General features: G+C 44.1%; 1 protein-coding gene across 5 annotated transcripts in view; it reads right to left on the reverse strand.

The window, feature by feature from the left end:
- Positions 1 to 15,342, reverse strand: part of LOC137301053 (polyhomeotic-like protein 2) — a 215,984-nt gene that overhangs the window by 44,067 nt on the left and 156,575 nt on the right. For all 5 annotated transcript variants that reach the window (XM_067970442.1, XM_067970441.1, XM_067970440.1 and 2 more), the window contains exon 8: positions 10,177 to 10,468. In XM_067970442.1, coding sequence (XP_067826543.1) covers positions 10,177 to 10,468 — 292 coding nt within the window. The remainder of the gene's footprint in view (positions 1 to 10,176; positions 10,469 to 15,342) is intronic.

The raw sequence follows: 15,342 nt of genomic DNA on the forward strand, positions 1-15,342 counted from the left end.
TGGGGAATTGAACACTTCCTGGGAGGCTTCCTGTACTTGATGAGAACTCCTCGAGAGTGTGTTTAGAAACAGCCCATTATGAATGAAGTGCAGAGGGAGAGCTGCCTCCTCCCTTCTCACAGTGTGCTGTGGTCATCTAACTTATACATTATTTACGTCGGGACAACATAAAACCTCTTCAAGCAGAAGTCGCTCTACTTTCTAACACCCTGCGGTTCTCAATGCCCTGGAACCCACCCCATCTACAGTCTCTGGCAGATTCCAAAACACCCCCGATTAGCAGGCAAATACTAGAACTGACACTGCACCTATCTAAACAAGCTCTGAACCTCAGAAAGTGCTCCCAATAATGTTGCGCATACCACGCAGCCCAGCTGTCAGTAGAGCCCTGACTTCAGCAGCAGTGCTGTAATAAAGGAAAGAACCTGCATTTATATAGTGCCTTTCCCGACCTCAGGATGTCCCAAAGAGCTTTGCAACATATTAAGTACTTTTGAATTGTAGTCACTGTTGTAATGTAGAAAAATGAGGCAGTCAATTTGCGCACAGCAAGGTCCCACAAACAGCAATGAGATAAATGACCCAATAATCTGTTTTAATGATGTTGGTTCAGGGATAAATATTGGCCAGGACACTGAGCAGAACTCCCCTGTTCTTCTTCGAAATAGCGCCATGAGATCTTTTACGGCCACCAGAGAGGGCAGACGGGGCCCTGGTTCGACGTCTCATCCGAAAGGCTGCACCTCTGACATTGCAGCACTCCCTCAGTACTGCACTGGAGTGTCAGCCTAGATTATGTGCTCAAGTCCCTCGATTGGGACCTGAATCCGCAGCCTTCTGACTCCAAGGCGAGAGTGCCACCAACTGAGCCACGGCTGAGACTTTGTAAGTGAGCGGCCTCAAGTGTTTCCAGCAGCGCAGAGAGCCATCTCAAAGAGGCTGTGTGTTCCCCCACACCCACTGGAGCCACAGCACTGCCAGCTGCCATGTCTTCTGGACATGTTTTCTCGAGTGTTCAGGCGGCCCATTCATTACAAGCTGGCACCCCAGTTAACTGAGAAGGTCCACAGCCCGAAATAAAACCCTTAAATCACAATCCTCAAGCAAGTTTGCCCTGTATATACCAGATGGGTCGAATGGCCTGTTTCTGTGCTGCAGACTCTATGTAATATGTAATTCTTTTTTGTGTTGCTGCCGGAACTCTATCCCCTAATACAACACCGATTCTAAAGCACCAGTAGCCATGGCAAACTCCTATTTGAAGCAGCTCTGTACAATATTATTGTACCACCACATCCACTGGGCAATGTCGGCTCCCGTCACTCTCTAATCATAAATAAAAATGTTCTCGTGCATCAGGCGAGGGAGAAAACCTCTCCACTAATTCGAAGGGATCCAGTAATTAATCAACAAATATTTTTTTTGTATACATTTATTTTAACAGTGCCTCACCCCCTCTCGAGGGATCATTAGAAATCCAGGCTCCAGGCCTCTAATCCCTCTTTACATATCACTGAGACACTGTCTGGTTCCCCTTTCATGCGGCACAGGATTAAAGGTAACAGCAGCTTTGGGTCAAGCTGTCTGACAAGAATGAATGAGCAGCCACCTTATTGGGTGCATCACTGCCTGTTAGATAAGTTTCTAGAAATTCAGAGCCTCACGAGGCCTGAGACAGCGAGGGTTCATCTCCGAAGGGCGCAAATTAGAATCAGGGAAAGATTGGAAGAGAATTAATGCAGGCCAACTCTATAATCCTTGAATCATCTGTGCAGCTCAGAAGTGGATCATTTGCACAGTATTACAAAGTTTAAAATCAATGTTCAAAGCGTTAATTTTAAGTCACATTATTTCCTATTCAATTACCTGATCCCATCTAGTAACTTAAAGAGCAGAACTTTCCCCAACATTCTCTGGGGGGGAAAAAAAAAGTAGAAACATTCTAAAGTTTGGTATCTTTATAAAATATTGATAAAACACTTGGCTGTGACGGGTAATCCAGACAGCAAGACTTAGTGAGATGGGTCAGCTTCATGAGGGGTTCCTTGATAGCTAAGTTGGCAAATGCACTGCCCGGTGATTAAATGAGCTATATAGACATGAAGGTCCCAGACTTGATTTTTGTTGAGTTTGTTGATCTCAACTGGGCTGGTGGTAGGGATGCAAGAATGTTACAGCACAGAGAGGCACCATTTGGCCCACCAAGTCTGCACCAATGATTTTGTCCACACAAACAATCTGATCTAATACCACTCCCCTGTTCGCTCTCCATATTTCTCTTTTACGAGCAACTATTTAATTTCCTTTTGAAAGAATTTATGTACCTTGCTTTAACGATGGATGGCAGAGAATTCCAAATTCTAACCACCCCTGCATAAAGAAGTTTTTCGTAACCTACTCGAATTCTTTTTGAGATTATCTTAAATTTGTGCACTCGTTACTGTCTTGCTGACTAGTGGAAACGATTTAGTACATTTTACCCTATCATAACCCTTCATAATCTTGAAGTTCTCCACCAGGTCACCTCTTAACAGTTTCAGTTCCAGTAAAAAAAACCTAGCTTCTCAAGTCTTTCTTCATAACTGTAATCCATCATCCCTAGTATATCTTAGTGAACCTATGTTGCATCTTTTCCATTGCTTTATATCCTTTCTATAATGAGGTGTCCAAAACTGTGTACAGTGCTCCAAATGTGGCCCAGCTAAAAGTCTCGCAAAAGTTCAACATTAAGTTAACTCCTTGCTTTTGTATTCTATACTTCTAGAGAAGCAAGGATTTCCTTTGACCTTTTTATGGCCTTATCAACTTGCACTGCCATCTTGAACGATCTGCACTTCAAGGTCCCTCTGCTCCTATATTCCATTTAGTATCTTTTATTTAAGATGTATTTCCTTACCCATTCTTGTTTCCAACATATATTACTTCACATGTTTTCACATTGAACTGTATCTGTCACCTATCTCCCCACCTTGCTAGTCATCTACGCCCTCTTGCAGTCTTTCAAAATTTTTTCACATTTTACCATGCCCTGCAATTTGGTGTCATCAGAAAATGTCAATATTGTGCCCTCAATTCCTAAGTCTGGATCATTTATGTATATAGTAAACAGGAGCAGCCCCAGCACAGACTCCTATAGAACATCACTCACCATATCTTTCTAGTCAGAGAAACTACCTCTGCCTTTTGCTTTCTGCCCTCCAATCATCTCTCCGTCAATGTGACCACATTCCCCTTAATTCCATGTGCCATTATCTTTGCCATAGGTCTGTTACATGGCACTTTACTAAAAATCCATATAAACTATATCCTTTGCATTTCCTTTCTTTAAGCTAGCTGTTATTTCTTTAAAGAATGCTATAAGATTGGTCAAGCGCACTCTGCCTTTTAAAAGTCCATGCTGATCGGCCCTGATTAACACATCTCGCCAAATGCTTAGAAATTTTATTGTGTGTCATAAACTTCTAGAGCCCCCACTGCACCTGTCAGAGGTAAGGTTATCTTGCTCCTGTCCCTGGCCACAGGCCCACTCTTGGGGGTTGGGCCAGCCCCAACTCAGCCTTGCACCAGAAAGTAGGGCTGGGAACAGAAGCGCAGGTGGATACCCACTTTGGGACCCAAAAATTGATGGAGGCTGGGTGGCTCGGGGTAGCTGCAGGCAACAATCTGGGCTCAACTTCAATCTTCAGGCTGACCCAGGGCCATTGTAAACCCTCTGGTCCATAGGGGCCAAGGTATAAACCCTACTGCCATGTTTCTTCAAGCACTCCTCCATTGGGGTGCCCAACAGTTGTCTGATGAGAAAAGTGAGATGAGAACTCGGGACCATCCCCTCCCCCATCAGTTGTAACGCTGGTCCAGCACCTACTCCACTGCACAGGCTCAGTTACATCATTTTAGGAAGCCCCAGGAAATTCTGGGGCAGCACACCAGGGCTGGGACCTGATGTAATGGGTCTCCACCCCTTTTCCTCTTTGCTGTGCTTGGAAACTAAGTGTTCCCCAAGCACAACAACGAGGACAATCATTCCTTAGTTGTTTACCAACAAGCATGAGTAACTGGCTTAGAATTTCCTGGCTTATCCTGGTCACCTTATTTGAAGATAGACGTCACATTTGCTGTCCGCCAGTACAAAGTTCCTTACCACAGAGTTACGGGGTGCGTGCACTGAGCTGGTCGGTGAGTTGTTTTACAGCACGCACCTCTTTTTGCGTGGTTTTCAGGTGGTTGTAGAGACTAAGGGTGAAGTTGTCTGGAGACTCTCAAGGTCATGTTCTATTTTTTCCCTTTGCAATCTGATTGTTGTTGTTAATCATGTGACCGACAATGCCATGTGGTTACCGTGAGCCAGTCTACAATCGTTAATTCATTTAGGTAAAGATACTTTCTTTTATATATTCCTGCATTCATACAGAGATGAAACGTTTTGATAGTAACATACGAGAAGGAACAGCCCTGTGGTTCACAGTTCCCTGCTTTGCACTGTCTCAATCACAAGAGGAGACTCGGTAGATTCCCAGGTAATATCCATCAGAAACTCTGTTCAGAGCTACTGAAAAGAATTACTAAAACTGCAACCTGTCTTCTTTCTGTTCTGGAACAGGTTATGCATTGTATAAGCATTGTAATTCACTTTTTTACTTCTCTCAGTAACTAAATCTATAAGAGACCACGACTATATACACATTGCTGGTTCATGAATCATGTTGTTAGGTCTGTATTTTAAACAGGAAAACCCAGTTGTAAAGTCCATTTTTTTTTCCAGCTCTAAGATCATCTATACATTGACCCACTGTTACAATTCAAGCTTTCTCCAAATACTAGAGATCATAAATAGAAAACAGTCGCTAATAAATCCAATAGGGAATTCAGGAGAAACCTCTTTACCCAAAGAGTGGTAAGAATGTGGAACGTACTACAACAAGGAGTAGTTGAGGCAAATAGCATCGATGCATTTAAGGGGAAGTTAGATAAGCACATGAGGGAGAAAGAAATAGAAGGGTATCTTGATAGGGTTAGATGAAGTAGGGTGGGAGGAGGCTCATGTGGAGCATAAATGCCGGCATAGACCAATTGGGCCAAATGGCCTGTTTCTGCACAGTAGTTTCAATGTAACTTTTAATTTGCGTCCATAGCAAAAAAGCAGTTTCCAAAAGTAGACCTATGCTCCTATGCACCAAAAACTGTATCATTATTGGTGCCATGAGTGAAATAGAATTCCACGCGACTAACAATGACCTCTTACCTAGAGTATGCTGCATTGGCGACCATGTGGGTTGCTCAAAATATTCTCCTACCTCCTCCATAAGATGGTAAGTACCACACTGTCATGACCATTATGTTCAGGCTAAAACTGTCAGTTTTATTTGCAAGTGAGATGTTATACAGAAGCAGAAAGACACAGCAAGGAATTGATAACATTTTACTTGACTTGTACAACGAATAACCTGTTCCAGAATAAGAAGACAGGTTGCAGTTTTAGTAATTCTTTTCAGTAGCTCTGAACAGAGTTTCTGATGGATATTACCTGGGAATCTACCGAGCCTCCTCTTGTGGTTGAGACAGTGCAAAGCAGGGAACTGTGAACCACAGGGCTGTTCCTCAAGCGTACGTCTGCCTTTACTTTTATGTTAAAGTAGGCTCATTTGATGATCAAAGAAATTATTCAATTATTCTCAATGATCAGGTAATTAAGATAGCAGACATTTCTAATAAAGTATGAATATTGGTCTTGTGATCATCTGATAATCTGTTTGAAAATTTGCGATTTTCCTTTCTTGGTCTGTATGACTCAGTGCCGTAACAGGCAGAAACGGATTAAGAATTCTTGGGGTCCTGAGCACCAAGAACATTCGGGGCCGCTCCATACATCTCCCCCCAAGGATCCATTAAAACATAAACATGTCGTAAAATGCATGAAGAAATTGGCCTTTAGATTGTTTACACTCTGCATTGAAGATGAACCGATCTCTATGTGATATTCAGGAGTTAAAAGAGGATTTGGTGAAGCAATGCCCATTGTTTATGGGGCAATATCATCTGTCTAAACATGAAAAGGCTCCATTGAAGATGAACCGATCTCTATGTGATATTCAGGAGTTAAAAGAGGATTTGGTGAAGCAATGCCCATTGTTTATGGGGCAATATCATCTGTCTAAACATGAAAAGGCTCAATGTAGAGTATTAGTGCTTACATCAGGAATAACTGAAGATGAAATGAAAAGAAGCTGCATGAGGCAGTTCCAGCACTAATAGGCACTCCACTGGCTGGACAGCAGGTGTTTGTACCAGGTCTGCACCATTCATGGGATTAGTAATAATAGTCTTGTTCTGTAATCCATTATTGTGGTTACTATTGAGGTGTCAGCCTTGCCTCAGCGGTAGCACTCTCACCAGTACCGAGGGAGTGCTGCGCTGTCGGAGGTGCCATCTTTCGGATGAGACATTAAACAAGACCCCGTTTGCCCTCACAGGTGGATGTAAAAGATCCCACGGCAATATTCGAAGAAGAGCAGGGGAGTTTAACCAGGAACTGACTGAGTAGGTATCCATTAACTTCCAAAGCATGAAAAAGCACTTTAAGTACTGATCAGAATGCATTTGTCCACCTCTGGACTTAATTCAGTGCATGGTCTTGCTTATCTTAAGTTTGTATGATATCCCATTTATCTCAAAAGGTGTATCATACACACTCCAATATCCAAAGGAAACTCTTCTGTAATAAGCCTGTTCTTGTGGTGCTGAATTTACCCTCTTTACACCATGCGGTAGAATCGGTAAGCGTGGAAAATTTGCAGTTACTACTAGGCCCAATGTCGGGAGAAGATCTATACAGACCAACAGCAGCAACACATTGCTGGACTGTATGGGTGGATTGAAAGGTCAGAATAAAGTGTGGCCTGCCAGCAGTACTTGGTCTATGTAAACAGCCAAAGCCCCTCCTAAGGGGAGTCTTGGTGCCTCCAGAGGGACAAGTGTCACCTTATCTATGTTGTAGCATAGCCTCCAGAGGGAATGCAGCAATAAAAAGGTGTACCAGAGAGGACTTGTATTTTTGGTTTATTTCTGACTGCAGATCTTCCCCCAGAGATTGGGGTAGGTATGTACAGAACAACAAGCAGGGCACCACACTGCTAGTCAGTGCGGACAGGCAGCATGCTCAGCCCACCCACTGCCAGACTGTAGCATCCTTGTATATCTTTTTTGTGAATTCTATGCTGGGTGATGTGAGGAACATCAATGTTTTTACTTTCAGCATGAAGCACTTTCAGATCATACAGAGCAGATCAGATCAGACCAGACATGGAATAAAACTCCTACTACTCTGCCCCAACAATGGGCCTCAGACTCGACATCAGAAGAACACCCCCCACTATTGCAGCAATGTGACATTATCCATTTCCCGCACCAGCCGTCCTCTGGCCTCTCTGAGATTCCCAAGTTAGTGAGGAACTGGTGACAGGGAGGGAGGAGGCTCCCATGGAACATAAACGCTGGCATTGACCAGTTGGGCTGAATGGCCTGTTTCTGTGCTGTAGTTTCGACGTAACTCGACGTAAGATAGCAGCAGTTTTGTGTGGTGAGCCCATGCCTACAAAGAAATGGATTGCAGCTGCCCAATCTCATTCCTCCCCCCACCCCCGCGCCCTCCCCCACCCGATGCATGCTGCTGACTGGGAAGGGCCTAGATTTGATCTCATCTGGGGCAACTGAGGTGCTGCAGCTGGCCCTAGCATTCCTGGGTTGCTTCAAAGGCTTCCCCAGTGGCAGGAGGCGGGCCTGTTTTTTTGCTTGCGCTTATAGTGGTTCTGACACTGAAGGTAGATTCCAGTCTGTGTCTCTGACATCTGGAGACCAGCTGTTAAGTAGGGAGGGGGGGCTCCCAGATTTGAAAGCAGTGACCTTGCAACATTTATGCAGCCAATCTGCTGATGATTTTCAGCAGATTTGCACCATAAATGAGTACATAAAGCTACAGCCCAGTTTAAATTTGTTTTCTTGGCACTGACAGGGTTAACAAGCATGAATATAAAACATGGCGAATTGTGTTAAACTGAGAGGGCGAGCCTCTTTACAGCACACACAGAGTTCAGCGGCCTGCAGCTGGCCTTGTTTTAATGATACGTCGGGACATTGCAGCCTTTGTTGCTTTTGTTATTTCAGCTGCCTGTACCTTTATAAGATCCAGCCTTCAGGAATAAAGCAGCAAGTCACTGCCCTAGTCAGACTGCTGCACATTGAACAGGTCTTCCCCAGTGCATCAAATTACTTCAGTTTGAAAAGAAAGACACTCGGTTCATTTATAAATACAAATATTACCCTTTCACCTATGGCAAGTTAAGAAAACACACCGTGAACTCAACAAATACTGAAGCCGAGTCAGCATTAAGTATTCTGGGTTTGTGGAAGGACAGTGAATACAAATCCCTGAGCAATACGACACGAGTTGTCCACCGTGGCTCAGTTGGTAGCACTCTCGCCACTGAGTCAGAATGGTTGTAGGTTCAAGTCCCTCTCCAGAGACTTGAGCACAAAATCCAGGCTGACACTTCAGTGCAGTACTGAGGGAGTGCTGCTTTGTCGGAGGTGCCATATTTTGGATGAGACATTTAGCCGAGGCTCCATCTGCCCTCTCAGGTGGACATAAAGGATCCCACGGCACTATTTTGAAGAAGAGCAGGGGAGGCCTCCCCGGTCCCATGGCCAATATTTATCCCTCAACCAACATAACTAAAACAGATTATCTGATCATTTATCACACTGCTGTTTGTGGGAGCTTGCTGTGCGCAAATTGGCTGCTGCATTTCCTACATTACAACTGTGACTACACTTCAAAAGTACTTCATTGGCTGTAAAGCGCTTTGGGATATCCCGAGATTGTGAAAGGCGCTATATAAATGCAAGTCTTTCTTTCTTATAATGGCTTAATATAATAACCATCTTATATACTTTGGAACAGAGCATGAGTAAGTTTACGTCATAAGTAAGTTTACGTCACAGCTCGTGTAAAGTTATTCACTATCACAATTTCATATAATTTCCAATGGAACCACTTTCAAATATGTATCATAGCAGTTACCATAACTTATCACAGTAGACCAGAGTTCTACAGTACAATGATATTCTAGAACAGTAGTCATGAATACAATTACCAGTATTAATAAATGACACTTCTCTGAGGTGCTACATCTTCCTCGAAGGTACGTTACTGAGCCCAGTCACTTGACTTGTGTAGAATTAACGCTCCTACGATATTCGCCCAACGCGGGTCTGAAATTTCTCTTTTAATGAAAAGCAGAAGAATGGCTGTTTTTCTCTGCAATTAGTAACCTGTTCATGAAATTGTACTCTTAGAAATCACTGCGCAGTCCCGTGATTTTACTGGCGAGTCACTAAATTACAGAGAAAAACAAGGCATTTCCCCACTTTTCATTCAAAAAGTTTCACCCAGTTTGAAATGTTCTTCCGATACTCGTGAGATGCAAACAAAAAAATAAAGACTCTGTGACTTGATCACAATACTTCAAAATATGAGTTAATGTGGGCAGATTAAAAAAAATTATTTCCTTAGTTAAATCAACTTGATTTCCATTATGTTCCAGGCACCAAAACGGTTAGTTCTTAAATTCTGGAGAACGTTGTGATATTATCTTTAACCATCACGGCAAATCAACGCATCAGTACGTTCTATGAAGATCGCAGCAGGCAGCTAAACTCCCCATACATGTGATCTTTTCACCTGCCAACTAAATACCGCTAGCTAACGTTCTTATTTCTCTCCGTCTCCTGAAGGCACCGGCTCTTCCTGGAGTGTGGATTCACTGGCACTGGCTGCCCTCCGATACCTCATCCAAGTGGCCAAGACAGTAAGTATGGGGGCATCGCAGCCAACCCCAAACCAGTCACTCGACATCCTCGCACCTGCACATTCCAGCAAGGGTCAATGGATAGCCATGAAGAGTGGGAACCCTGGCTGATTTTTTTTTCCTAGCCCAGGGGCCCTGAGGCCAAGTGTAGGGCCCATAGACCAGCGAAGAGACCTGGGATTGAAACCAGGACCTTCCTGTATGGCAAGGTTCAGCTCCACACTCAGCAATCCATTTAACCAACTGTGTCACTGTTAATGAGACACTAATGTCGGACTCACCATTCAGATTATTAGCTAAGGTATAACCTTACCTGTGGTGATGAGAGGATGTGTGGTCACGGGGGTTGCTGTGTGGGTCACACTGATGCCCCTGGTCTCCGTACTGGATGAATTGATGTTTTCTCCCTTCTTTCCGTTTTCTGCCATATTTTCAGGCTGGGTTCCTTTACTGCCTTGGGTTATAGGGCCTTGGCTTGAAGGTTTAGCCTGAGAGGCACTTGGGGGCTGTTGAGCTGTAGTGGTTGCTTTCAGAGTGACGCTTTGAAGTTGTGGCTGAACTGTTGCTGCTGTACTCTGTTGACTTCTTATTGCTAAATTCTGCACCTGCAAAAGGGATTCATTAGAAATCAAGGCTGTTTACGTACATTTTCAGCAGAGCTTAATGGATAACAGACATTAATAGAACCAAAATAAAAGCCTCATTTAAAATTGGTTACATTTGGAAATCAAAGGCAAAATCTGGACCTTTGACTCAAAAATAAAAATAAGATCATTAAACCGTAAGAGATAGGAGCAGGAGTAGGCCATTCGGCCCCTCGAGCTTGCTCCACCATTTAATGAGATCGTGGCTGATCTGATTTTTACCTCAACTCCACTTTCCTGCCCTTTCCCCATATCCTTGCTGATCAAAAATGTGTCTAACTCAGCCTTGAATGTATTCAATGACTCAGCCACAACAGCTTTTTGGGGTAAAGAATTCCAAAGATTCACGACCCTCTGGGAGAAGAAATTCCTCCTAATTTCCGTCTTAAAAAGTGAGTAAATTTGATGTAGCTGTCAAACTTGTGGACTTTAAATTAAAAAGTGCCAAATAAACAGGGGCATGACTATCAATTCTCCCACATTTGGTGGGACGCTCACATGAGAGATTGTGATTTCACAACTTATGCAGGGCCCTGTTTTAAAATTGGCTTTGCATGTGAGACTGGGATCTCTCCAGCAGGGAGTGCGCGAATACACTGATTTTTTTTTGTTGCAAGACAGTTTTGAGATTACCGACGGGGATATTATCACCAGCTGCTAAGACATTGTCTAGACCTGGGAAAGTGATACCGTTAGCAGTGCAGGAGATAAAGTAAAAGACTGCAGCCAGCTGTATCTTAAAACTTCCCACTGCAGGCCTGTCTCATGTGTTGTGAAGAGAGGCAAGCAATGATACAATTATATCGGAGCTCAGATCAGTAGTCACAGAATCCATTTGCAGTCGACCTTACCCTAATTGATGCTACCTGACTGCTGTTCACACCGTCAGAGCTTGGGCGAAGCTCTGTTCTCAGCCATTACATTTTAAATTTACTGACAGCACAGGTCTGAGTGTGCAGGTACTCAGTACGTTTACACAAGCTGCAGGTACATTTAGAAAGTGTCCAGGAGGCCAGTGGACCCTGAATGCTCTGCAAACATGGTTTGGTACCACAATGTAGTCGATACTGTATGTGGCATTAAACCCACTCGATATGAGGCTGCCTCTCTCCTCCAAAGTCAGGCTGGAGTTACAATGCACTTTTTTGCCACTGGGAAGCAGAATTCTCTTTGCAACACTAAAATTGTACGATAAATGAATCTAAAAGAATTTAGGAGAAACTTCTTTCCCCAGAATCTGGTTAGAATGTGGAACTTGCTGCCACATGGAGTGGCTGAGGCAAATAACGTAGATGCCTTTAAGGGGAAGCTAAATAAGCACGAGGGAGAAAGGAATAGAAGGATATGCTGATAGGATTAGATGAAGAAAGGTGGGAGGAGGCTCATGTGGAACATAAGCTCCGGCATAGACCAGTTGGACCGAATGGCCTTTTCCTGTGCTGTAAATTCAATATAATAAACACACCCAAGAGAACTCCTGCTCCTCTCAAGACAGAGCACTGAGGCAGTCCCCGCAGCCCACCCCCACAATGCCATACAAGTCAGATGACCTCTCCCTGACCCCGTGAGCTTTGGCAGGGTCAGCGGCAGAGGTCAGGGGCAGGCACACCTCGGCACTTAAGCCTTGTTGATTTTTTTCCCCCCCCCACCTGCTCTGTCTGAGATCATCTAAATAAGTCCAGTCTGGGGACTGAACCTGAGGCAGTCAGTAGGGCTGAGTTCCACATTAGGCAGGGGGGGGACCCAAACAAAATCCAGGCCTGGGCTGACAAGTGGGAGGTAACATTTGCACCAGGCCAAACAACAAGAGGAGGCCCACCACCTCCCCCTGACCTTTGACAGCAGCACCATCGCTGGGTTGACCACCATCAATATCCTGGGGGTCATCGTTGGCCAGAAACTTCAGCCATATCAATACCATGGCTACAAGAGCAGGGCGGAGGTTGGGTACTCTGTGACGTGACTCATCTCCTGACCCTGAAAAGCCTCTCCAAAGGCTCAAGATAGAAGTGTGATGGAATATTCACCACTCACCTGGATGGATGCAGCTGGAACAAAATAAAGACCCAATAAACTATCAAAGTTTTAAGCTACCTGTCTTTGATGAGAAGCAGCCAAGGCAGCAGAATCCCAAATAAAGGCTGCTTACTGATATTTAATTGCAGTCAGGAGGTAGAATCATAGAAATTACAGCACAGAAGGAGGCCATTTGGCCCCATTGTGTCAGTGCTGGCTCTAATCCCACATCATCTAATATTCTGCCTTTTCAAATACTTAATATAATTCAAAAGAGATAGGAATATGATTGTCTATCTCAATAGCCACTTGTGCTATAACATTCCACATTCTAATAACTGTGTGAAAAGCTATCTTCCAACCTTCCCCTTCATTCTTCTACTGTTAATCCAGAACCAACGCTCCTTTGTTACTGATTCGCCAACTCGTGAAAACGGGGATTTTTTCACTATTTACCATCTCAAAACCTCTCACAATTTTGAACACCTCAGATTCCCCACCAATCTCTGTTCCAATGAAAAAGCCCCAGCTTTCCAGCCTTTCTCTCATCCCTCTTCCACAATGTGTTAACATTGATTAAGCAAAGATGCCTCTAAGGTAGAAGCTGCTCAAACTGTGCTTACGGTGGATTTACTTAAGACAGAAAAAGAATGCCACTGATTCGAGATGCTGTTGGCTGCAGCACCCTCCCTTTCCCTATTTTTCAAAATCCTGTCCTCCTTATTATGTGAAATAAATAGACATCTTGTTGTGAGAGTAGTTATTTTTAGATAATTGCCTGAGATCAACTAACTCAGCACAAATCATGGATTAAACTTGGAACCGTCCCGGTCTGTAGAGCCTGGTACTGCGTCAGGCGATCCTCACTCAGCTATTAACACAGCCATGAATTGCCAAATATGCTTGTTTATTTAGGTTGCCACGTATCTTTTCCATGCAATAAAATCTAGGTAAATTATAGAACTGGACAATTATACACCTCTGTCATGAGATTAGGGTTCCTTTATTGTTCCAGCCAGGAACTATAAAGGAATATCCAAAGTAAAATTTAAAAGAAACAACTTGTATTTTTAAATGGAACCTCGTGTCCTCAGGATGTGCCAAAGTGTTTTGTAAGCAAAAGTGGCAGCAAATTGGAACCCAGGAAGATCCCACAAACAGTGAATGAATAAATCAAATAATCTATTTTTGGTGGAGTTGATCGAGTAAGGAATGTCGGTCAGGATACTGGGAGCACTCCCTGCGTTTTCAAATAATGCCACGAGATCTTTTACGTCCATCTAAACAGGTAGACAGGGCCTCAGTTTTACATCTTGTTCAAAAGACAGTATCTCCAGCCTTAAGTGTCAGCGTACACTATGTACATAGTGGAGCTTGAACCTACAATCTTCTGACACGGGTGCGAGTGTTAAACTTACACAAAATAATTGAGCTCCTATGATTAGCCCCGGCCTGTGATAACTTAGCATATCTCAGTCAGAGCTGCATTCAGGGAGAGCCCTGGTCTGTGTTAAATTAGCATATCTCGGTCAGAGCTGCTTTCAAAGAGCCTCAGTTGGCTTCAGAGCCTCGGGGTTAGGAAAGGGGGAAAATAATTAGCCAAGGTTCCTATTCACGATTGCTAGCCAATTACTGCTGCTGAAGGTCATGCATCTGTTGATGTCAGGTGAGGAAAGGATTGTGCTCGACTGTGATGCCCTCTATAGTCAAACAGCCCATCAACACTCACTTCTAGGCTCAAACATTAGAAAAGTTAAACGTGGTGACTGATCACAATGATCTTATTGAAGGTGCTCAAAAAGGTTAGCCTGAGGATCCCAGTGACACCTTCAAGCAACTGAATCCGATATTGTCCAGATCCTGTGTCCACACACATACACCTTCCCAAAGAGTCACTGGATGGCAGTCAGGAGTGGGAGCCTGGGCTGACATTGCCCACCCTAGGCCAGGAATGCTGAAAGGCAATTGTAGTACACCTATCATCACTCTGGCTGAGATCAGCTCACTCAGCACTGAGCCGGGATTGAGTCTGGTATCTTCCTGCTGAAATACTGTAGTGGTTATGGTACTGGACCAGACACTGTGTCTTCAAAGTCCCACCATGGCAAGTTGTGAAACTGAATTGAATAATTGGTCATTTGTGGGCTGGCACCATAAAAATGACCATGAAAGCTGGACTGTCAATAAAGACCCAACTGGATCATTGATGTCCTTCAAGGCTGGGAACCTGCCATGCCTGCTGGGTTGGGCCTACAGTGATTCTAGTCCACACTATGTAGTTTACTCTTAAATGCCCTCTGAAGTCTCCTAGCAGAAAGAAAGACTTGCATTTATATAGCAACTTTCATGCCTGCAAGGCGTCCCTAAGAGCTTTACAGCCAATGAAGTACTTTTGAAATGTAGTCATTGTTGTAAAGTAGGAATTGCAGCAGCCAATTTGCGCACAGCAAGATCCCACAGACAGCAGTAAGCTAATGACCGAATAATCTGTTTTAGCGATGTTGGTTGAGGGATGAATATCGGCCAGGACACCGGAGAGAACTCCCCTGCTCTTCTTCGAAATACTGCCATGGGATCTTTTACGTCCACCTGAAAGAGCAGACTGTTTAACATCTCATCAGCACCTCAGTACTGCACTGGAGTGTCAGCCTGGGGTTCAAGTCCCACTGGATTGGGACTTGAACCCACAACCTTCTGACTCAGAAGGCAAGCGTGCTTCCCACTGAGCCACGGCTGACAGACAAATTGTAAAGCAATCACTTGGGGGGACTGGGCAAAAAATGCAGCCTGGCCAGTATCGTCCACACCTCGAGAACAAA

Source organism: Heptranchias perlo, chromosome 32, assembly GCF_035084215.1.
Source record: "Heptranchias perlo isolate sHepPer1 chromosome 32, sHepPer1.hap1, whole genome shotgun sequence".
Taxonomy (NCBI): Eukaryota; Metazoa; Chordata; class Chondrichthyes; order Hexanchiformes; family Hexanchidae; genus Heptranchias; species Heptranchias perlo.